The sequence below is a fragment of the Brachyistius frenatus genome, unplaced genomic scaffold (assembly GCF_029030835.1).
Source record: "Brachyistius frenatus isolate BFR_SWC_R1_liver_20210118 unplaced genomic scaffold, ASM2903083v1 Contig_408, whole genome shotgun sequence".
In the NCBI taxonomy this organism is placed as follows: domain Eukaryota; kingdom Metazoa; phylum Chordata; class Actinopteri; family Embiotocidae; genus Brachyistius; species Brachyistius frenatus.
In genome coordinates, this window is record NW_027211007.1 from 72,248 (window position 1) to 94,856 (window position 22,609).

General features: G+C 50.0%; 3 protein-coding genes across 5 annotated transcripts; 1 reads left to right on the forward strand and 2 right to left on the reverse strand.

The window, feature by feature from the left end:
* The first annotated feature begins 179 nt into the window (after positions 1-179).
* Positions 180-17,961, forward strand: brf1b (BRF1 general transcription factor IIIB subunit b). Its single transcript, XM_069725074.1, has 19 exons — positions 180-382; positions 867-1,076; positions 9,380-9,460; positions 9,570-9,743; positions 9,872-9,903; positions 10,046-10,118; positions 14,421-14,570; positions 14,655-14,748; positions 14,860-14,986; positions 15,129-15,168; positions 15,318-15,413; positions 15,510-15,818; positions 15,906-15,967; positions 16,268-16,349; positions 16,423-16,475; positions 16,603-16,871; positions 17,110-17,161; positions 17,252-17,444; positions 17,528-17,961. The coding sequence occupies exons 2-19, from the start codon at positions 893-895 to the stop codon at positions 17,557-17,559; spliced, it is 2,103 nt and encodes a 700-aa protein (XP_069581175.1). The 5' UTR covers positions 180-382; positions 867-892; the 3' UTR covers positions 17,560-17,961.
* LOC138636820 (BTB/POZ domain-containing protein 6-B) lies at positions 10,226-14,179 on the reverse strand. Of its 3 annotated transcripts, XM_069725077.1 has the most exons (5): positions 13,889-14,179; positions 12,939-13,206; positions 12,400-12,490; positions 12,133-12,251; positions 10,226-11,726 (listed from the first exon to the last, which is right to left on the reverse strand). In XM_069725077.1, the coding sequence occupies exons 2-5, from the start codon at positions 13,142-13,144 to the stop codon at positions 10,694-10,696; spliced, it is 1,449 nt and encodes a 482-aa protein (XP_069581178.1). In that variant the 5' UTR covers positions 13,145-13,206; positions 13,889-14,179; the 3' UTR covers positions 10,226-10,693. The 3 variants fall into 3 exon arrangements, with proteins under 3 accessions (XP_069581178.1, XP_069581179.1, XP_069581180.1); XM_069725078.1 differs by lacking the exon at positions 13,889-14,179 and having other exon boundaries at positions 12,899-13,088; XM_069725079.1 differs by lacking the exon at positions 13,889-14,179 and having other exon boundaries at positions 12,798-12,996.
* Positions 17,962-18,122: 161 nt separating the features above from the next.
* Positions 18,123-22,127, reverse strand: LOC138636821 (activator of 90 kDa heat shock protein ATPase homolog 1-like). The gene is made up of 9 exons (XM_069725080.1): positions 21,972-22,127; positions 21,215-21,405; positions 19,939-20,021; positions 19,739-19,856; positions 19,568-19,665; positions 19,356-19,493; positions 18,800-18,901; positions 18,648-18,699; positions 18,123-18,544 (listed from the first exon to the last, which is right to left on the reverse strand). The coding sequence occupies exons 1-9, from the start codon at positions 22,109-22,111 to the stop codon at positions 18,387-18,389; spliced, it is 1,080 nt and encodes a 359-aa protein (XP_069581181.1). The 5' UTR covers positions 22,112-22,127; the 3' UTR covers positions 18,123-18,386.
* Positions 22,128-22,609: the final 482 nt, after the last annotated feature.

The window sequence follows — 22,609 nt, forward strand, 5'->3', positions numbered from 1 at the left end:
GGTCCCAGTCCATGTTTACGTTTTAAACCGAGCCCGTTTTCGTCACGTTGTACCAATATGATGTCAGACTTTTTTATTATAACTAAAAACAAAACAAAACAAAACACGAAATATGACGTTTGATTGTTTCCCCCCTTTTTTTTTTTTTTTTTACACGACGTCATCAAAGTGACGTAACTTCTAGGCGCCACAGGAAGGAAAACAAACCAGCGGGAGTAGTGACCTGAAACTGTTCAATGGGTGATTTTTATGGATAAACAGCTCGAATGTGTTTAGTTTTCTGAAGTTAAAATAAAATGGATTCAACCGAGAAATAAAGCCGAAGACCCGAGCGGCTCCTCGCAGTTTCTAACTGGACTCTATTGTTTTCTACTCATTGTTGGTGAGTCAACCGGCTAGTCTGCCGTCTGTATGAATAGCACGACTAGTTAAGTAATGGCCGTTTAAACATTAACGTTACGGGATCGAGTCCGCGTCAAGACTTCCACCGAAATGCTTTAATTATAGAAATCAATCCGTTCATCTGTAAATAATTTCCTGCTGCGGTTTAAAATATGGACGAATTCTCCCTGGGAGCTCTGGAATAATTATATTTTGATTTTAAAGTTACACGGTTTCATTTATTTTGCGACACCTGTTGTGATAAACAGTAACTGCAGCAGTGTACTAACATGTCGGAGTACTAACATGTCGGAGTACTAACACGTACTATATCTTGGTTGCACTGATGGAAGTACGTCATGTGAAACGCAGCCAGTCTCACCTGCGTGACGTCAGTTTGTTTACATTTTTTGGACAACCACGTACAATGTGTCACCAGTTTTGCTCTGAATTGTGGGTAATTTAACCTGCTCACCTCTCCTCAGGTGGTGCTGACCTCTGACCGTCCACCATGAGCTCCCGGGTGTGCAAGACCTGTGGGGGGTCCGATATCGATGTGGACCAGGCTCGGGGCAGCGCGGTGTGTACCGGCTGCGGTTCGGTTCTGGAGGACAACATCATCGTGTCCGAGGTCCAGTTTGTGGAGGGAAGTGGAGGAGTCTCGTCGGCAGTGGGACAGTTCGTCTCTGCTGATGGTGAGACACAAACATTCACCCCCGTCACCATGACAACCAGGAACATGTAGAGTAAGGTCCCGTTTTGTAACCAGCGAAATACTAAATCACCATATTTCTGAATGGGGTCTGGTGCAGCGTGCTCCGCACACCACCAGAGGTTCAAAGGAAGATGTCGTTCAGCTTTCAGAACAAGTGAAGCTCCACCCGAACTCCACCCGCGGGCTCCAACTTTACGAACTCTGAGCCGTTAGTGGCGACGGCAGGAAGGGAAAGTAACGGAGCGTCAGACAGCTGAATGTGAAGAAACTTTATTAAACCAGAGTTTGCAGACAGTGTTGGTTCTTCTTCAGCTGATCCGTTTACCTGAGGACAAAAACAACAACGACTATCACCATCAACAAAAACAACCACCATCATCCACTACCGCCAACGATACCATCACTAACAACCACCAACACCACCTACAGTGAGGAGAGGAGGGTCAGGTCTTTAAAGTGCAGGGGATTGCGCAGTGAAACACTTAACACATAATTTTCTGGGTATTTTTTGTCTAACAAAAAGTTTGTAAAGTTACAAACAACCAAAAGTCTCTCAGGAGGCAATAAAACCTCATCTTCACATTTAAGGTGTATTGATTGATGCGGGACATTAACTGATTCTTCATTTTAATCTGCTACCGTTTTGCCATTTTAAAAAGGTTACTGCATTACATATTTATACAAAACTCAACACTTCCTGTACCGTTTCAAATTAAAAGCCCTTCAGCTCTGCAAAGGCTTTTATTGTGAAACATTTGCAGGAACGTGACTGAAATCGGACAACGACACTGTAGACTAACAGACTTTGAGATATAAATATCTTTGACTACATTATTGACTATTGTACGTAAACTTGCCTCCACAGCTGTTACGCAACCTTAGAAATGAATGAACGTGCACCCGCGTTACAGGACCTCAACGAATAGCACTACATCCTCGACTATGTTGTATTAGGATTTGGTGGAAGTGCCGAGTGTGGCGGTACCTCTGATGAGGCCGTGGTGAAAGCTGACTTCGTGATGACCGGACACACCGCCACAGCCCGACCTGCTGTGGAGCTTCAGGTCTGAAAAACCAGAACCGGGCGGACCCATGTGGGGACGAGGAGCAGAGCCAGCTCCTCCCCTGATACTCGGTGGGCTAGACTCAGCTGTTTGATATATCCTGACAGCTTGTGGTTTGAAGCGGTGGTCGGATGTGCTGCTGGCTTTTCCTCTGATCCCAGAGTTTGGGGTCTGGGAGGACCGCGGTCTGGACTGGTCACGAGTCTGCGGTCTTAATGGTGGACCTGCAGCGGGTCGGACTTTGATGCGAGACGCCCAAGACTCTTGTCCCCCACGGCCTCCTTTCTCAGCCACCGACTGGGCCAGTTTCTGCTGGTTTCCTTGCCAGTTTGGTCTTAAATGGTCCAGTTTTTGGTGTCGTTGATGGTTTGGGGATAGGAAGGTGAGCGGGATTGATGCAGACTGATCCACTTTGACTCGACCTTGTTGCTGCGCTCGTATTAAAAAACTTGGTGTTCTAGAAACATGTTTCTCTCTGGTGTTTGAACCGCTGCGCCCAGGTAGCCGTTGGGAGGTCCAATGGTTTCCACCGCTGCTGACAGCCGTCAGACCAGTGGCATACTGGGAGGGACGAGAGCCTTGCGAGTTTGCTTGTTGTACAAAAGGGTTCTGGTGAAAACGTGGTCCAGAAGACACAAATTTGCTGGTAGGCGTTACCCTGAAGCTCTGCACTCTGTGCTGAACATCCCTCCTCTCAATATGCCTGGTTCTCTCTGGGGTTCGGTCAACTCGGTTGGTTGCAGTAGACGTCAGTTTGTTGCCGACAGACTCCTGCGATTCTCCAGCCCAGCCTTGGACGATACTTTTGGATTTGATGCGTTCGGTATCATCGGGAAGGTATTTCTTGTTCTTGCCGGGCAGGAGCGGTATGTTGACGATGCGGTCTTGTGGTTGGACGACTGGGTAAAGCTGAGGGGTTTGAGAGGGCTCGTACTGAATTTGAGGCCTGTTACCAGGCCTCTCTTCAATCTTGTTCATTTCCATCCCAACACCAGAGGATCCATAAAGGCTCGAAGCTGGCTCGCCTTCATGCGCATGGCCAAGTTCTGGTTCGCCGAGAGAAAGTTCGACTGAAAGACTCTGCAAGTCTTGATTTTCTTCAATGATTTCATTTTGGCCAGAAGTGGACTGGTCCCATGTCAGGCCAGAACGCCAGACGCTGTCACCTGAACCGTTATTAAGTGCTCGAGTCTCACTCAAGCTTCCCAACCGTTCAACAACTGAAGAATCAGGAATCCTGCTGAATGAATCCAAGACCAAGGCTGGGTATTCTTCTCTTGGTCCGGAGGTTTCCCCTCTCACTTCTACATAGTTCAAGCTTGGCGTGTCGTGGTGCAACCCCTGGATTCTGCCGTCTGGTAAACGGTCATGTCTGGGAAGAGAGCTGGAGATGGGGCCATCCGTTCTAGACAAGAATACATTTTGGTTCTCCATCTGCAACATGAGATGACCAGGATGAGATGAGCCCTGCTGAGGTACTTGGTTGGTTTGGGCGTCAGGAGAACTATTCAGGTTTGGAAGGTTTGAGAAGGAGAACAGCTTGTCATGTTCTCCTGTTACTGTGAGGAAGTGGCTGGGCCCAGGTTTGGGTCCAGGCCTGATGCTGGGGTGAGTCGGGACATTGGTGGCATTCTCAGAACCCCTCGGCAAACAGTTGTAAGCAGGGGCTTCGTATGCTGTATGTGTTGGAAGAGAAAAAAAATATTATAAAACCTTTGTGATTGAAATCAACCCACTCGCATCATTAAGTCTGACTGACCTTTATAGCCCTCAAAGACTTTGATCGAACCAAATCCAGGAGCCACTGGTCTGAAGATCCTGTCCACAGACAACCTGTTGACCGCGCCAAGTGGATAGAAGCACCTCACAGTCACCCTGTTTGAGAATCAGATGTTTCGTCAGTACTGTTGTCAGGGAGCGTTCAGACGTGGATGGTACTCCGATTTCCTTACTTGAACCGAGATTCCCTGGAGATGAAGTTTGGACCATCTGCGATCAGCAGTCTGTCGTTGAGTATCTCGTTCTCATAAACCATATACCACTGGCCGACCTGTTAAACCTCCTCAGTTAGTTACATAACTTATTTAAACCTTTGCAAAGACTGCCGAGCGTGAGCAGTTAACGGACAATGAACTCTGTTTCAGATTTATTTAGGTTCTTCACATCCACAAAACTGCAGCGAGAGTCGTACCATAGCTTTAGTCCCACAGGAGTCCACCTTGAACTCAAACAGGACACTGGATTCGTCAGTCTGTTTGGGTCTACAGGTCCGGTCCAGCAGACTGGTCCTTTCAGGTTCCACCATGGGCCAGGTGGAGGCCGGAGTCGCCACCACCGTCATGGTCCCGTCTGCCGAACATACTGACACCACAGGAGTACAATGTTATTTATTCTGAGTGCTGGATTCGGGGACCAGACCAATGTGCTGATGACACTATTGTCCAACCCCCTCGTAGACCTTGTCTTGAGGTCCTTCGATAACATTATCAACCCTCATTCAAGGTTATTTATGCTAATTAAATTTGTCTACACCCGGTTTTAACCCTAACACATCTGAACCAGGATTAAACAAATAACCTTTTACTGGTAAAGTCAGGTTGATCATCTTCCCTGAATCGGTAGAAGCAGGTGCAGGTTACCCGTCATGTCTTTAGTTCTGAAGAGGCAGCGTTTGGACGTGGACGTCTGGACTTCTAGGCTTTTAGAATCTCTCTGTAGAAGCTTAAATGTTGCATAAAAGTTTGACAGGTTGATTTCCTGAAAAGAGAAATTCAAAATCAGAAGGGCAATCTTCATTTTTAAGATTCTAGCAAACACTTAGTCCATAAAATGACAAGAATGCTTAAAAGGACGGCTGTTAAGACTAACCATCACATTGACTGATGGTTTCAGCCCGACTGTAATGGACCATCATGCGTTGTGGACTTACCTCATAAGTGTACCCAACAGAGAACAAGGGGACTTCCAGGATGGTTCTGTGGCTGTCGTTGTGGAGGCTGTACCCTCTTTGGGCCACCAACTGTGATGTCAGAGGCTCGTGGTCGACGCCCACCTCCCAGATACTTTGAGGCAGTCTGACCATGATGAAAGAGATCCCTCCATCCAAACACTGGGCTGTGATTTCTGGAGGGACTGCCGATGAGAAAGTTCTCATTAAAGATAATGTTCTACTGATGGGCCTACCAGTTCCAATTTGAAATCAGCAGACTAGTCAGAGATCTGTAACTGTCAAGGAAGTTATGTACTTACAAGCATTGAAGACTCGTGCTGTGATTGACGTGTGGTGGTAGTAGGAGTCTCTCTCGGGCACGATGGTTAAAGTGAAGTTTAGCTCTATGGAGTACTGCACCACACCCTCACCCATGTACTGTTGGAGAAACAGGCAACAAAACAAGCTTCAAATCCCATTATTACTCTCAAACTTGTCTCTGAGTTTTAATGAGACGGCCGTGGTGTTTGCTGCATTTCGCATCAATCATGTTACAATACGTTGAAACACCACATTTTAGTTTGAAAGTACGACAAATACTGAGAAAGAAAAGAAAAAGTGACAGGATCTTTGTGGAGACCTCACCATCCAGTGCACCACAGCATCCTCGAAGGGCAGCCGGAGCGTGTAGGCCCGGCTGCCGTTCACGTGAATAACAGGACTGACGCTAAAGCCTGGTTTTTGTGTCTCGGAGATCAGCAGCCGCTTCCCATTGATCCAAACTTCCTCCAAGATGACATCAGCTGGAATATTTCCCAGGTAGACGCTGAAAACCTTCTGGTCACTGATGGTCTCTGCAAAAAGTCACGGGAAAGATGGTGTGTTCGTTTCACTAGGAATGCGTTACTTTACATTTTTTTGATTTCATCCATTAAAACTGTCAAATATTTTCCAAATTTATTCTGGTGTGGCACTTCACGGCGATATTTTAACTCATCCGTGAACGTTGAACCTTACGGTTGAGGCTGAAGGGTTGGCGACAGACCAGCGGTGTGTCGAGCACTCTAACCATTCGGTGTCTGTTGTCGATGCTGCTGCCGTCTTCAAACAGCAGCGAGAAGATGTGTTCGTACAGCAGGTAGATCACGTACATCTCCTTGTAGACATTGTTCACCACCAAACTCTACAGAGGGGAAACACACCGACAGATCTACCAGCTACTACCAGATGAGGATCAACTCAGAGCAAGAGGATATTGGTGGTCAAAAACCTCGACCCCATTCTGAAGTTTCGATGAGAAGTATGGTACCTTCCTGTAGCCGCCTTCTGCACCGAACGGAACCCTGATCTGGACCAGTCCTCCTTTCTGGACCAGACTCAATCCTCTAGAGGCGGCAGTGGGTTCATCCAGCAGCACACTCTCCACCCCCAGACTGAAGCTTTGATTTTCAAACCCTGATCCGTCCTCAACCAGCGGGGTCAGGGATTCGGGGACATCCCAGAGCAGCTGGTCACCGTCAAAAGAACCAGAATCTGAGCGATAAATCAGCAGAGTCATACCTGGGCTCAGTTTAACCCTTCAGACAGAAAAGCAGCTTCCTGTTCAGGTGTATTTGTGGGGAGAACTTACTGACTGTACAGGCCATGGACAAGTCGAGCATCACCATAACCAGCTTCTGCTTGAAGAACAGAGACACCCGGACAAACTCGACAGGGATGCCGTCCACCTAGTGACAAACAAGAGTTCTGTTGTTTCATCGAGTCTTACCAGTTGTCAGCGTTTTTTCCAAACCACCATTTGTTCACATTTCTACAAGAACCATCACAGCCCTGGACCTGAACAGAGACATTATAATGTACCAGAACTCAACAGAGGCTGAATCCAACATATTAACAGATTTAAAAAAAAAAAAAAAGAAGGTGAGTTCGGGGAACCCTGGGAATGCGAAGGACTGTCCAAATCCACATAACTACCACTTGGTGTGAACACTTGGTTGTTATTTTCTCAGGTTATCTACCATTTACAGATGCCCCCTGAACGCCTCATGCAGACTATCAGTAGATGAAATAAGGTGTTCTGATATGTCTGTTAAGGTCTTGTTTCTAATACTAGTTTGTCAGTCAAGTCCAGCTGCCTTTGGACAACACTTGCACAAGACTTACCCAAGTCTTAACCTACCAGAGTGGGTTTTAATGGACCTGGGTGGGCCACCCAAAAAGAGCCTTAGCATGAGAAATGCTGGTTATAATCCACATGGAACACTTGAGCGTTGAAGCCCCATCTCAGGGCGCCCATTACTGGTTTGCAGACCAGCACATGACTTGGCATGCTGATGATACTGGCACATTGGAGTGTCCCTGACAACACTACCAGGAAGGCTTTATTCCACAGAGACCACTGATTGGCTGGCGTGTCTTTCTTCATGGCTACTCACCGTCATGACCTCAGCATTCGGCTGGGTATACAGCGATCGTAGCACCACCCTTTGGTCGGTCATGGTCAGGCTGTAGCCCCACCTCTGGGCCTCTGTGATTGACAAGGAGGAAACCTGCCCGTCGCTCTGCAGGAACATCAGCTGCCAGGCCGATCTCGCCTTCCTCTGAGCCTGAACGCCACCGAACCAAACACGCCGTCAGCACGGGAACTCAAAAGGATTGCCGCTCAGGGTTTATGGATTAGTTTTCGTGTTGGTGCGATTTACCTGAGCGAAGCCCACCTGCCACACCTGTCCGCCCTCGCCCCCCTGACCTCCACACGAAGACTCTCTGTTCACATTCACCTGTAAGCACCAACAAAACCACATCTCACACCAAATTGGTCAACACCGTTTCAAACACATCAGACAAACTGGCATTGTAGAAGGCGTTCTGACCTCCATGTAGTCCTCCTCGCAGATGATCTCTCTGTGAGTCCAGATGAGACCGGAACAGACTTCAGAAACAGACCGGCTGGTCCACCTGCCGCTACCGTCGCTTACCATCACATTAAACCTGAAGGTGAATACCTCGTCGTTCTGGAGGAAACAAAAACATCATCACAGCCAGACCTTTGGTAGTACCACGGGCCGGAGAAGAGGAGCTACCTGGTTGTGGGTGAAACAAGAGTAATACGAAGCTCTGAAGGTGGTGAAGCCGTCCATCTTGAAGATGCTGAGGGTGTAACCGCAGCGCGAAGCGAGCTGCTCACCAATTGCGTGGACTTCATCTCCGTCTGTATCGGGACATTACAAACATCGAGACGTTGAGAGACGCTCGGCCGTCAGAGCAGCGCCGGTGTGTATTTAGTGACAATGAAGAACTGACCGACGGCCTCGAAGCGAGGCGTCTGTGCTGAAGCCACATGGATCCACAGGTAGCGATCTCGACACTCGGACCGAACGGAACCTGCCGAGACAGAAAATCCAAAACGTGTCTAAGATCGTCGACAGGTCAAAGGTCAGCAGTGTTTGAGGTGGGGGCGGGGGGGGCAGCACTACATTTCCTTATTTAAACACGGCAGTAAACATATTAGCAAACATGCTAGTAAACACACCTATAAACTAGTGAACACCTTGGAAACACTCCACTACATGCCTTGGAAACACACAAGTAAACACCTTGTAAAATCAACAATAAATATGCCAGTAAACACACCAGTAAAACCAATTTACCTTCTGGTTGGTCTTCAGATGTTCTTTCTGTGCTCTCGCAACAGATAAAGACGAGTCTGGAGAAACGACGCAGTGAGTCTCAGGTTTTACTTTTATGGTGAAACGTTTTCTCACCTGTTCAGGTGTCACATGTTGCATTGAACTCACCCGATGATGAACACAGCCGTTTTCATGTTGAAGCTGCAGACACTGAAATGCGTCTGGTGTTTGTGGAGAAGCTTCCCCTCTGCCGCCAGGTGAGCTAATCAGCTGGTTGTCATGGTGACAGAGGAGGCAGCACCAGGCGAGGTTGATTGAGTCTGATTACAGCCGGAGGTTCCAACTAAATCAGAACACTGTGAGAAGTAACGACAAGGAAAGGGACAGCACCTGTCAGTCAAACTGGGATCATCTGAAGTTACACTGTTCAAACAATAAAGACATTGATTCTTATTGATTAGTATTGATCAGCAATGATCAGCAGATGATTTAAAATACCAGCCAACCCTTTACTTTTCAACCCTTTTATCCATTTGAGTCATTTTAATCTGAAAATCATAAGACATAAGAAACTGAATTTATTTAGTGAACAAACACTTCACTGTCCATCTGTCTCTGACTGTCTCCCTGACTGTCTCCCTGCCTGTCTGTCTGTCTGCAGGTCCAGTCAAAGCTCCTCTCCTTGGTTCTGGTTTCCACACCAGTGTCGGTAAAGAGTCCAGAGCTCAGACCCTGCAGAGCGGTGAGTTGTGTCCCGGTGGTTTTCCCCTGCACCCTGAGGTCTGGTCCGGTTTCTGATTGGCGCTCTGTGTCCAGGTGAGTACGATGTGACGAACCGTTTGTGTGTGCAGGTAAACGTCAGATCCAGCAGCTGGGCAGTCAGCTGCAGCTCAACCAGCACTGTCTGGACACGGCCTTCAATTTCTTCAAGCTGGTCGTCAGTAAACACTTGACCCGGGGACGCAAGACGGAGCACGTCATCGCCGCGTGTCTCTACCTGGTGTGTCGTACTGAGGGGACGCCGCGTATCCTAGCAACCACTGTGACATACCGAGTGTTATGGAGGCAGCAGTAGTTTCCATTTGTCAGTCTGAACTTCACTCTGACCTTTAACCCCCAGAGCTTCTCTGGCTTTTCCTGAACTGTATTTCAGACATGCTGCTGGACCTGAGTGACCTGCTGCAAGTGAGACTGACCTCAAGCCTGCTCAGTAGTAGACTCCCAGTAGACTCCCAATAGACTCTCAGTAGACCCATAGAAGACACGAAGTAGGTTCTCAATAAACTCCCAGTAGACTGTGTACTTGACACTCTGGTTCTGTGTACAGGTGAACGTTTACATCCTGGGAAAGACCTTCCTGCTGTTGGCTCGAGAGCTCTGTATCAACGCTCCGGCCATCGGTGAGACCTGCGCTTCCTTTACAGGAACGTTTGTTTCACACTTTAAGTTTCCCTCCGCAGGTTCGAACTCAGGAAAACATTCTCAGAAAACCGAGCAGCTCGTCAAATGTTCCGAATGACCGCCAGGTGCGGGTTTATTCAGTCAACACACACAGGAAATAGAAACAAATAGATGTGAAATACGTGTTGTCAAGACTGAAATCCTCCTTCAGGAGCTGCACTGAAGTTACACAACTACATTTCCCATCATGTACTCTTTCTGTAAAGCAGTTTCAAATGTGGCTTTTTTAGAATAATTGACTTTTATTTATTCAAGATATCTGTCATTAATAAACATCACAAACATCAGAGAAACAACAGCACACTTTAATTTTCAGTCACACAAATTTTAATGGTCACTATTCATTTCTTTTTACACACCAACCAATCAGCTTCCGGTTCTACGGCAACAGTCCAATCAGCTTCCTGCTCGCTGTGGCGGTCCGTCCGTCAGAATCAGAGATCTGGTTTCTGACTTCCTCACTCATTATTGATTGATTGAAGGCTTTGAGTCCTTCAGTCCATCCTGTTATGGTTCAGCAGTAGAAGACCAGTTCTGGGATCTGCCCCCCCTGCACACCGGTACCATTGGTACTGTCCGATGAACACTGGAACTGGAAGGTTACTTTCCCACATTGCACCTCGGTCATCCCCTCCTGGCCGAAGTAACTCAACTCGTTCCCGTCCAGGACGGCGCTGACCGTGTAGAAGGTGTCCTGTTCTACCTGAACCGGATGTTCGAACCGCACGGGGAAGGTGCTGCTCGATCCGTCCGACAAGAACTTGGTGAGGTGCTGGGCCAGAAGGGTTCCCTGCCTCTTCAGTTCGATCTTTACGCTGTACTCGGCCTTCCCGCCGCTGGACCCGTACAAGCCGAGACCGGCCATGAAGATCCTCCGGTCCACGGCAAACTGGATGCTGTCGCAGCGCCCCCTGTAGCGCCACTGGTTGCTGCGGTAGGCCGAGGACTGGAAGCGGTGGCACCTCTGCGGCACCAGGCCGGTCCGCTTCACAACGGGGAACTCCAGTCTGGGTTTGTTGGTGGCGGTGAACCACAAGAAGATGTCGTGAGTCTCAGTGAGTGTGAGCACGTCCGACTGCGCCACCCCATCTGCAAACTCCTGTAGTGTCATGGAGGGGATCCGGACCAGGTACAAAGTTTTACCCAGCACCACCCGCTGGTTCCTGGGGGTCGGCGTCAGGCCCCGCCGCCGACACTCAGCTGCCACCCAGCTCAGCGCCGCCTGAAACACCACGTCCTCGCGGGTGTTCAGCGTCTCCCTCTGCAGGATGATCTCCAGCGTGGGCAGGTCGATTTCACAGAAGCCTTCGGACCGCAGGGCGAGCTCAGCCTGAGCGTCGATCACCTCCCAGCACCGCTGCGTCAGCTCCGGCTCCTCGAACAACCGGCTCTGGGACAGGAGGAGGCAGGCGTTCTTCGCCTCCAGACTCGTCTCCAGGAAGGTGACGCAGGATTTCGCCAGGGCGGGAACGATGTACTTCTTCGCGGCGTAGAGGGTGGCAAGCACGGTGTCGGCCTCCACCTCGATCTCGTCGCTGTACATGTACCTGAGACAGAGACACAGCAGAGTCAGGACAATCCTTGAGACATCGAGGGCGCAACATAGAGTATAAATCGTCAGTGGGATCCGTTTCCGCTGACAATGTGAAGCACGATCAGGGAACCACTTGTAAACATTATTTACACGATGGTCACGTTGGCAGGAGCACCGGGATCTGTTCTCCGGATGTGATACCTTTAGTCTGGCGTGGATTCTGGATCATATTTAGTCATTTGTTTTTGACCAAAGAGGTTCAAGTTACTTTAAAGAAAACTCCCTTAGAGATTGGTGAGCTAGCTGCTGAAGCTAATTGCTACATACGCGCTACACTAACACGAGTCAACTGTGTCCAAAGCGACCCGACGCACTAAGTGTAGGACGTGTCCTCGACCCGGTCTGGAGTCTGGACTCACTTTAACAGGATGAGGAAAGCAGCCGGCTCCACGTCGGGGATGTGGATCACAGAATCTCCCTCGGCCAGGTCGCCGTAAAACATGGCGCCGAACACCGAGCTGCCCACCGCCAGGACGTACTGCAACACAAGACGGGACACCGGTCACAACCGGTCTGGACCGGGTGACACGACGGGACAGGAAGTCCATATAGAGGACAGGAAGTCTATAAAGAGGTCTACAGAAGATTAAATTGGTTTACGGCCAAGTGTGGACCGGGTTCTGTACCTTGTGAGCAGGAACTGTCTGAGTTTCTCCCGGAGGACCAACGATGAAATGAACATCAGCCATCTGCTCATTGTTGAACATCAGAGCGTTCCTGTAGATAAACAGCACAACAATAAATACTCCAGTCAGTCTTATTTATTCTGATCTGAATAAACAAACAAAAATAAACAACAACAACAACTCTGGGTTTACACAAGGGTTTACATTCTGTCTCAGCGTCAGACAGAATTTACTGAAATACCTTCAGTTGCTTGTTGTTGTTGTAATTTAACTCTCTCTGAAGGTGGGGCAGTTGTGTTTTTGTTTGTTTTTATTTACCTTTCTTAGGGTGGGGACAGTTGTTATGTTGTTTGTTGTTGTTTACCTCTGAGGGTAGAGATAGTTGTGTTGTTTTTTACCTGTCTGAGGGTAGAGACAGTTGTTGTGTTGCTTGTTGTTGTTGTTGTTTACCTCTCTGAAGGTGGGGACAGTTGTTGTGTTGTTTGTTGTTGTTGTTTACCTCTGAGGGTGAGGAGAGCTGTGTTGTTGTTGTTGTTTACCTCTCTCTGAGGGTGGGATGGGCTGCCTGCCAGCTTGCTCTGTCCTCATCGTCATTGTCTTTGTTGTTGTTGTCGTTTGGTTGAGCGGCGGCGCTTTCGTTCTCGTCTTCGGCCCTCGGCTCCGGCTCACTCAGCTGGATGAAGCTCTTCTTCACCTCCTCTTCTTCGCTGTGAAGGAGGCTGGTGGAGAAAAGTTCAGCCGCCATGTCTTCGTCCTCCTCCTCCTCACAGAGTGGGCGGAGTCACCACCTCACAGCATCGCTGCTTCCTGTCGGTCACAGAGAATCTGAGATTATAATCTAGATTATCAAACAGCAGCTGGTCCAACATCCCATAGTATCTCTCTGTTATGTGTCTCTAACGAACATGAAGCCGCTCCATCATTGAACCAGGGTTTCTCAATCCAGCTCTGAGCATGCTCACGTAAAAGGGGCGGGGCTTGAAGCCTCTTTATGAGTGATGGAAGGACAGCTGTCCATCATCAGAGGACATTATATTATATTCATAATATCTGCTTCATGAACTCAACAACCTGCATCAGGGGGCCCAGCAGGGGCCCAGCAGGAGGTCGGTCCGGCCCTGCAGGTGTTTATATTAGTGATCCGGTTTCTGTCTGGTTCCGGCTTTGATTCAGGATCCACGTGGAACAGAAACCAGGTTACTGATCACAGACATGTCCTCCAAGCAGGAGACTGTTCAGACACCTGGATCAGCTGTGGACATGTCCCGGGTCACAGCTCCGGTTCTGACCCAGAGTCTGCTCAGCGACCACAGCTACTCTCGCTCATCAATAATCAATAATCACAGTAATCAGACCTCAGCGGCCGCTCCGTTAACGTTACATTCATGGTGTTGTTGTTGTTTGCTTCTCGCCGCCACCGTCCGTGCCGCGGGTAATTAACTGGACCGAACCGGATGGTCCCGGAGTGTCGGTGTGTCTGGTGCGGTACCTGTCCCGACTCCCGCCGGCCGTCCGCTCCGCCGTTAACTTTAAAACCAGTCCGAGCGCTGCTGCTTGTCTGCGGGCGCCATTTTAGATCCTGCTGCTGTTTCCATCTTCACCACCGAGCAGATCCGCCAGAGGGCGACAGAGTGCGGGGAAAGACCGGAACAGGGAACTGCGCAGCCGCAGCTGCTTCTGTTTCATCTGTTGACATCTTTCATCATGTGTCGTGTTTTACAAAAGCAGAAATTAACAATAACAAATCCATTAACCTCCTCCTCCTCCTCCTCCTCCTTTTCCTCACCTCCCCTTCCTCTCCTCCTCCTCTTCATATCCTCTTCCTCTCCTCCTCTTCCTCTTCATATCCTCTTCCTCTCCTCCTCTTCATATCCTCTTCCTCACCTCCTCCTCCTCATATCCTCTTCCTCTCCTCCTCTTCCTCTTCATATCCTCTTCCTCTCCTCTTCATATCCTCTTCCTCTCCTCCTCCTCTTCTTCATATCCTCTTCCTCTCCTCTTCCTCACCTCCTCTTCCTCAGACCCCTGCCTCTACATCCCTCGGTTCGCTCACATGTTGGAGTTCGGGGTGAAGACTCACGAGGTCTCCATGACGGCTCTTCGTCTCGTTCAGAGGATGAAGAGGGACTGGATGCACACGGGACGCCGACCCTCCGGACTCTGTGGAGCAGGTATGCACCCCGGAAGCTGTCACCGTGGCAACGGTGTGCATGACAGGAGGGTTCACAGGAAGTCTGCTTCCTCCTCTTCCTCAGCTCTCCTGGTGGCGGCTCGGATGCATAAGTTTCGCCGTTCGGTGAAGGACGTCATCGGCGTGGTGAAGGTCTGCCAGACCACTCTGAGGAAGAGGTGAGAGCTCCCGGTAGATCCCGGTAGATCTCGGTAGATCTCAGTAGATCCCGGTAGATCTCAGTAGATCCCGGTAGATCATCTTTAATCACAGCGTCGTCCTCCCTGCAGGTTAACAGAGTTTGAAGACACGCCCACCAGTCAGCTGACCATTGATGAGTTCATGAGAGTCGATCTGGAACAGGAGTGCGATCCACCTTCCTTCACCGCGGGACAGCACAAAACAAAGATGCAGCAGGTACATCCCTCTGTCTCCGATTGGCTGCAGAAAGCCGATCCCCGTCTCTGATTGGCTGCGGCAGGTAGCTCACTCTGTCTCTGATTGGCTGTGGTAGCTACCCGACGATCGATGGGTAAACCCGTTTCCTTTTCTTCTGCAGCTGGAACAGGAGCTGGCCAAGAAGCTGGATGAGGTCGAAGGTCAGTCACCTCCTCGACCTAACCCACTCGGGTCACTAAAAGGGGTCAACGAAGGAATCAAGAAACCTCACAGGACACCAGATACAGATTGTAACGTATCATCGGGAACGTTTTTAAAGGACTTCACCTTTTCATTCTGGTCCCGTCAGGAGAGATCAGCTGCTACAAGGACGAGATCGAGACCGAGCTGGAGAAGAGTCGACCCAAACTGAGAGGAATTTACGCGGCCTACGCGAAGGAAGTCGGTCGGTACCGATCAGCTGACTGTCCAAACAAATCCACCCAAAACATTCAGCAGCTCTTACGTTCACGTTGTTGTTGTTTTTTTGTTGTTTTTCCAGACCCGCAGGACGAAGAAGTTTTGTCGTCCGCATCCGAGCCCGAGGTGACGGCGGCCGAGGACGACGAGCTCCAAGCCGCCACTCAGCACCTGACCCAGGACTTCCTGTGTCAGGTGATCCAGGAGGAGGAGGGACCGGGCAAAAAAACGGACGAAGGCATCTGCGAGCCGGAGAAGGCGGGGGAGGGGCCACATCGTCAGGCCGCCCCCGTGGCCGCCATCCTGGGAAAGCTGTCGACCGCCGCCAGCCTGGTCCTCCAGCAGACCTTCCAGACCTTCGACGAGTCGGAGGCCGGCGGCAAACCGGAAGGTGACGACAGAAACGACGCGACGTCACCGTCACATCGTCAGGGTGCTTTTTTTTTTTTATTCAAACAGCTGTCCCGTCCTTTTCCAGATGAGCAGTCAGAGGGTGGAGAGCTGGACCTGGAAGGTATCGACGACCAGGAGATCGAAAAGGTCGGTTTCCCACAGATTTCTCTCTCTCTCACACACACACACGAAGCTCCGCCCCCTTTTAATGAAACCAGGAGAACTGCGAAGTCCCGGCTGAATCCCCGATCGTCGGCTCACGAATCGCGTCGGGAAGCGACTTCGGTTCCTTCCTCCGCCTGCGCTATCGGCGCCGCATTTGATTACGTGCACTGCCGCTTTGTCTGCCTTTATCGTGACAGTTAAGACTTTTACTTTGAAAGGGTTTGCGTCGTACAGGATGTGATGTTTCCCCTCTTGTGACCCGACTTCTCCCGTGTGCTGCAGTACATCCTGAATGAGACGGAGGTTCAGGTGAAGACTGAGCTGTGGATCAAACAGAACGCAGAGTACCTGAAGGAGCAGAAAGGTCGGGATCATCATCATCATCATCATCGCCATCGTTAATACGCCCATAAATAAAACCATATTTGTGTTTACAGAGAAAGAGGAGAGGATAAATAAAGAGAAAGAACAGGGGACCTACAAGGAGAAGGTGAGTGCAGCACGGGTTCTCCCAGCCTCAAGTCCAGGGGCTCGGGTGGAAAAACCCACCAGACCCCGAGCTGAAGCTCCGCCCCCTTGACCTCGCGCTGCACTTTTGTGTGTGTGTGTGTTTACAGAAGAAGAAGAAGTACAAGAAGCGGGAGCAGATTCAGGCGCTGACGGCGGGCGAGGCCATCGAGAGGATGTTGGAGAAGAAGAAGATCTCCAGTAAGATCAACTACGATGTCCTCAGAGACCTGAACAGGGGGACGGGAGGTCCCAGCAGATCCCCCGCCGAACCCCCCGAGGCCCCCGCCGCACGGAAGAAACTCAACCGCCGCCGCCGCCGCAAGACCAATGAGGCCAACCAAGACCTCGCCGCCAACGCCACCATCATGGGGAAGAGGTACCCGCCGTCCATGATGGATAATCAGCAATCAATACTCAACTCAAAATCAATGAGCTACAATCAGTTGTCTGTAATCTATAATCAATCATCTGTGATCAGTAATCAATCATCTGTGATCAGTAATCAATAATCTATGATCAGTAATCAATAATCTATGATCAGTAATCAATAATCTATGATCAGTAATCTTTATTCAATAATCTGTGATGAGTTTATTCGTCTGCTTTTGTTTCAGGTTCCGTCGCCTCATTTCCTCCACACCAAAGAAGAAGAAAACTTGTCCGCAGGTGAGCAGCCGCACCTCCACCTGTTCACACCTGATCCACCCGATACAGGTGTGAACAGGTGTGAACAGGTGAGAACTTCATGTGTTCCAGGTCGGAAGCCCCGTCGCCGCGGCAACAGAAACCACAAAAGACGCTCCCGCCGAAGCGGCTCCCGAACCGGAGTCAGAAACCAGCTCGGCCCCCGTAGCAGCTCCGCCCCCCGTGGAGGAGGAGGAGGAGGAAGAGGAGGAAGAGGAAGCCGAGGTCGGGGAGGAGTGCGTCAGCGCTCTGCAGCTAGTAGGAGGTCAGACCAGGCTTTTATTCTGAAAATCCCAAATAAAAACATCGTAATGTGCTGATCGGTTGGATGTGATTGATGTGTTCCAGATTACGGCTGCGAGGAGGAGGAGGTGTTTTAGCTCGCCGGGGTCGACCTTTGACCTCCGGGGACTCAATTCCGTCCAGGCTGAAGGCAGCTAATCGACTCGATAACAAAACATCGGTGATCAATAAAAGAAACGATCTCAGACAGAAAGCATCACAGCTGTTTCTAAAGGACCAAACTGATTGATCGCTGATCGTTTTAATTGCTCTGAGCTCCTGTTTATATTGTAAAGTTGTAGCTTTTAGATGTTTGTGTTTTTTGTATCGATATGAAACCAGCTGTGTGTGTGTGTGTGTGTGTGTGTGTGTGTGCGCGCGCAGGCGTGTGTGTGTTAATTGTTTGTTGTGTGTGTACTTTGTGTATTTTATTGAACTTGTTACAAACAATAATGAGACAAACAAAAAACATTCCTTCAAAATAAAATACTTTCAGAGAGGAGAAACTCATCGTTGTTCTTCGTAATGACTCGTCGGTGGTGATGATGATGATGATGATGATGATGATGATGATGATGAAAGAGTCGGGACCAGGAGCTGGGCGCGAAAACACGTTGGACTGTTCTGCGGCTCTGAATCACAACAGGACGAACAAACAGAACAAAGTGCAGCCGTTTTTTATTCTCAACTTTAAAGGAACAACTTTCCGGGTTCGGTTGGTTCTGTTCGGCGCCGGGCTAACGGTTCCCCTCCGCTTCCAGTCTTTGTGCTATGCTACGCTAACCCCAACCTGGAACCCATCCTCTCGTTATTGGAAACTGGCCCACTCTGGAACCTTTGACCCCCCCCCCCACCGAGAGGCGCTGGGGGAACAACAGGAAGTGTGTAAGACGCCGGGACCCTCTTCACCGTCTCAAGAGTCTCTTCAGTATCCGAACGTCTGTTTGATGGCCTGAAAGTAGAAGCGGTTCCAGCCCCCCCTGGTGGAGTCCTCCTCCCACGCGGGGACGCCTCGACACTCCATCCTCAGCTCCGTCTCGTCCCCTCGGTCGTCCAGCTCCAGAAGGACGGTGGCGTAGTGCTCTAAAAAAAAAAATGGAGAGACCACCGAGAGCGTTGGGTCCCTGAACGCAGCAGCAGGGCGGGACTCCAGGAAAAAAACCAAAAAAACACTCGATAGACTCACCGCTGGGCCACGTCCTGAACCGCCACCTCATCTCGATCCTCCGGTCCGGTACCTGCGAGGGAGGAGGAATGACAGTCTGGTTACCGTGACGACGTGACGTGACGTTTTTTTTTTTTTTAATAAATTGGCTTTAAGCTCGGCCGTGAACTCACCAACTTCGTAAACTGTCCGCTGACGTTCCCGTCCAGCAGCTGGAAGCTGCCTCCGTGCCGCCCGTCCACCGCCGCCGGGGAACGCGTGAACACCTGCACGAACTACCAAGAGAGGTCAACGTAAACGGTACCGCCGTTTGAGCTGACGCGGCGGTTTGAATGTGACTTGGCCTGAATTAAGTGTGGTTTCACGTGACCCTGGTGGTCCGGTTTCGGACATCTTGGAACTGCGCTCAATGTTTTTTGGACTGTTGAGCGTTTCAGGCAAGTGCTTCTTGTTGGATCAGTTGAAGCCTGATTTGAGTTTTTGACCTGGTTCTGACCTTGATTTGTCCTTGACATGGCCTGAATGGATTTGGGTTTGAACCTGGACTGACCGGGCCAGGACCAGGTTCAGTCTACCTTGATGTGTTCTGATTTGATTGGTTGGTTCGGTGTCACTTAAGACTCCCTAGTTGGTCAAAGTTTGTTTTTATTCTTGTCCTTGTTTGAACTCTGTCCTACACTGAGTCTGGTTCCTGTCCCGGTCTGTCCCGGTCTGTCCCGGGTCTGGTACCTCCTGCATGATGAAGGTCCTGTAGAGTTCATCAGCCGTCGTCCGGAACGTTTCCTTCAGGTTAAAACTGCAGGTCTGGATACGAACACCTGTGGGACAGGGGGTGGGGTTCGAGGAGCACGTGGGGGCGGGGCTGATCTGCAAGAGAGGTCAAAGGTCACGTCCACTCAGCATTAACAGGAGCCGGGTTCGGACCGGTGGGACGGTTCTACCTGGGTTTTGCCGGTCTTGACCTGGTTCCTCTGAGCCGGCTCCGGTGGAGGCTGCTTCGGTGCGTCGGCGGTCGGAAGGATCATCCCCTGACTGAATTCTGTGGGGTCAAAGGTGAAAGTTACGACAGAGTTCTCTGATTGGCTCATCCCGACGGCCTCTGGGTAACAGACCTGATTTGAGCTGGTGGACGTACTGGCCCAGAACCCTGCGGACCTCCTTGACCCCGGCTCTTCTCATGAGGTTCAGGAGCGGCGTCTCGGGCTGGTCCTTACAGAGAGACACCGAGATCTGGACGGGAACACGCTCATCAGTACGATCGTCAACACAGTCATCAATACGCCGATCGATCGGGGGCACGACTCCGACTCACATCCAGGTCGTCTTCGTCGTTCTCGTCGGACAGGTTAGCTACGTCAACGGTTCCTCGGTACTTCACGTCTTTGCAGGACGTACCTGCGGACAGGAAGCAGCGCTGGAGTTAAAGAGGTATCGATTATTGATCGGTATGACGATGGATGGACGGATGGATGGATGATGGATGGATGGATGATGGATGTATGGATGATGGATGGATGGATGATGGATGATGGATGATGGATGGATGGATGGATGATGGATGGATGGATGATAGATGGATGGATGATGGATGGATGGATGGATGGATGGATGGATGGATGGATGATGGATGGATGATGGATGGATGGATGATGGATGGATGGATGATGGATGGATGGATGATGGATGGATGGATGGATGGATGGATGGATGGATGGATGGATGGATGATGGATGGATGGATGGATGATGGATGGATGGATGGATGGATGATGGATGGATGGATGGATGGATGGATGATGGATGGATGGATGATGGATGGATGGATGGATAATGGATGGATGGATGGATGGATGGATGATGGATGGATGGATGGATGGATGGATGGATGATGGATGGATGGATGGATGGATGGATGGATGGATGGATGGATGATGGATGATGGATGGATGGATGGATGATGGATGGATGGATGATGGATGGATGGATGGATGGATGATGGATGGATGGATGGATGGATGGATGGATGGATGGATGGATGGATGGATGGATGATGGATGATGGATGGATGGATGGATGATGGATGGATGGATGATAGATGGATGGATGATGGATGGATGGATGGATGGATGATGGATGTATGGATGATGGATGATGGATGTATGGATGATGGATGGATGGATGATGGATGATGGATGATGGATGGATGGATGGATGATGGATGGATGGATGATAGATGGATGGATGATGGATGGATGGATGGATGGATGGATGATGGATGGATGATGGATGGATGGATGATGGATGGATGGATGATGGATGGATGGATGGATGATGGATGGATGGATGGATGGATGGATGATGGATGGATGGATGGATGGATGATGGATGGATGGATGATGGATGGATGGATGGATAATGGATGGATGGATGGATGGATGGATGATGGATGGATGGATGGATGGATGGATGGATGGATGGATGGATGATGGATGGATGGATGGATGGATGGATGATGGATGGATGGATGGATGGATGACATCATCAGTGAATCTGTGTCAGTAGTGTGACATCATCAGTGACATCACTGACCCAGCCAGTTGGCCCTCAGCTGCCACTCATAGAAGAAGTAGAGTTTTCCTTTGCGGTTGTTGATGGAGGCTTCTCCGTCCAGCTTGCTGACGTCGGTCAGTTGACAGACGCCCTCCGGTCCCTCCACCCGCACGGCGAGGAGCAGCAGGCGGAGGCGCTCCGAGGACCAGGAAGAGACGTCGCGCTCCGTCCTGAGGAGGAGGAGGAGGGAGAGTCACTCCTCCATCAGCTGTTGCAGAACAGACAAGCTCCGCCCACCTGTAACATCACTGCCTTTAAAAATATCTGTGCATGTGCTGAACCAGCTGCTGGGTCCCGTAACACACACACACACACACACACACACACACACACACACACACACACACACACACACACACACACACACACACACACACACACACGCCAAAATAAGTCACACACACACACACACACACACACACACACACACACACACACACACACACACACACACACACACACACACACACACACACACACGCCAAAATAAGTCGTCCTAAAATATCACACACACACACACACACACACACACACACACACACACACACACACACACACACACACACACACACACACACACAGTCTCTGTGTGTGTGTGTGTGTGCGTGCTGCACATACATGAAGCCTGACCGAACATCACTTAGTCGCTTGTTTGAAACTAAACTTCTACAGGTTCCATGACAACAACATGGACAATAGTAAACAACAACAACAACAACAACAACAACATACAGACCAGTGCCAGTTGTTGACATTGGTGGCGTCGGATCTCTCCTCGACGATCCATCGAGGATCTCCTTTGCCCCATTCAGCCATCGGCGAGCAGGACAGGCAGCGAGCAGGACGTCCCGGACCGGGAGTCTGCAGCCGTAACATGAGCCGTCCACTTCCTCTCAGGATTTTCAAAGTAAAAAGCCACTGGGCATCTCTGACGTCATTGTCTCGGGGGAACCCCCCCCGGGGTTCATTCAGTTCAATTCAACTTTATTAACAAAGCACCAAATCAGTCACCGCAGGGTTCTGTAACAGTTCTTCCAACGGAACCTCAGAACATCACAGAGGAACCCGACAGGTCAACATGAGCAACAGCTGGAAGGAGAAACTCCCTCTTAACAAGAAGAAACCTCCAACAGAACCAGAACCAGAGGTGGAGAACATCTGGTGAACAGAACCAGACAACCAGCAGAACTGTGTGAGCAGGGCCTGTCTGCAGTGCATCATGGGAGTTCAGACAAACATCAGGTGATACTGAAGGAAACCTAAAATCAACAGATTTCTCAGGCAGCTTCTGAAGGTTTATTCTGAAAGGACATCAGAAATAATGACGTAAACAGGAAGTGGAAGTCTGAACATACATGTTTCACGTGTGTGAAT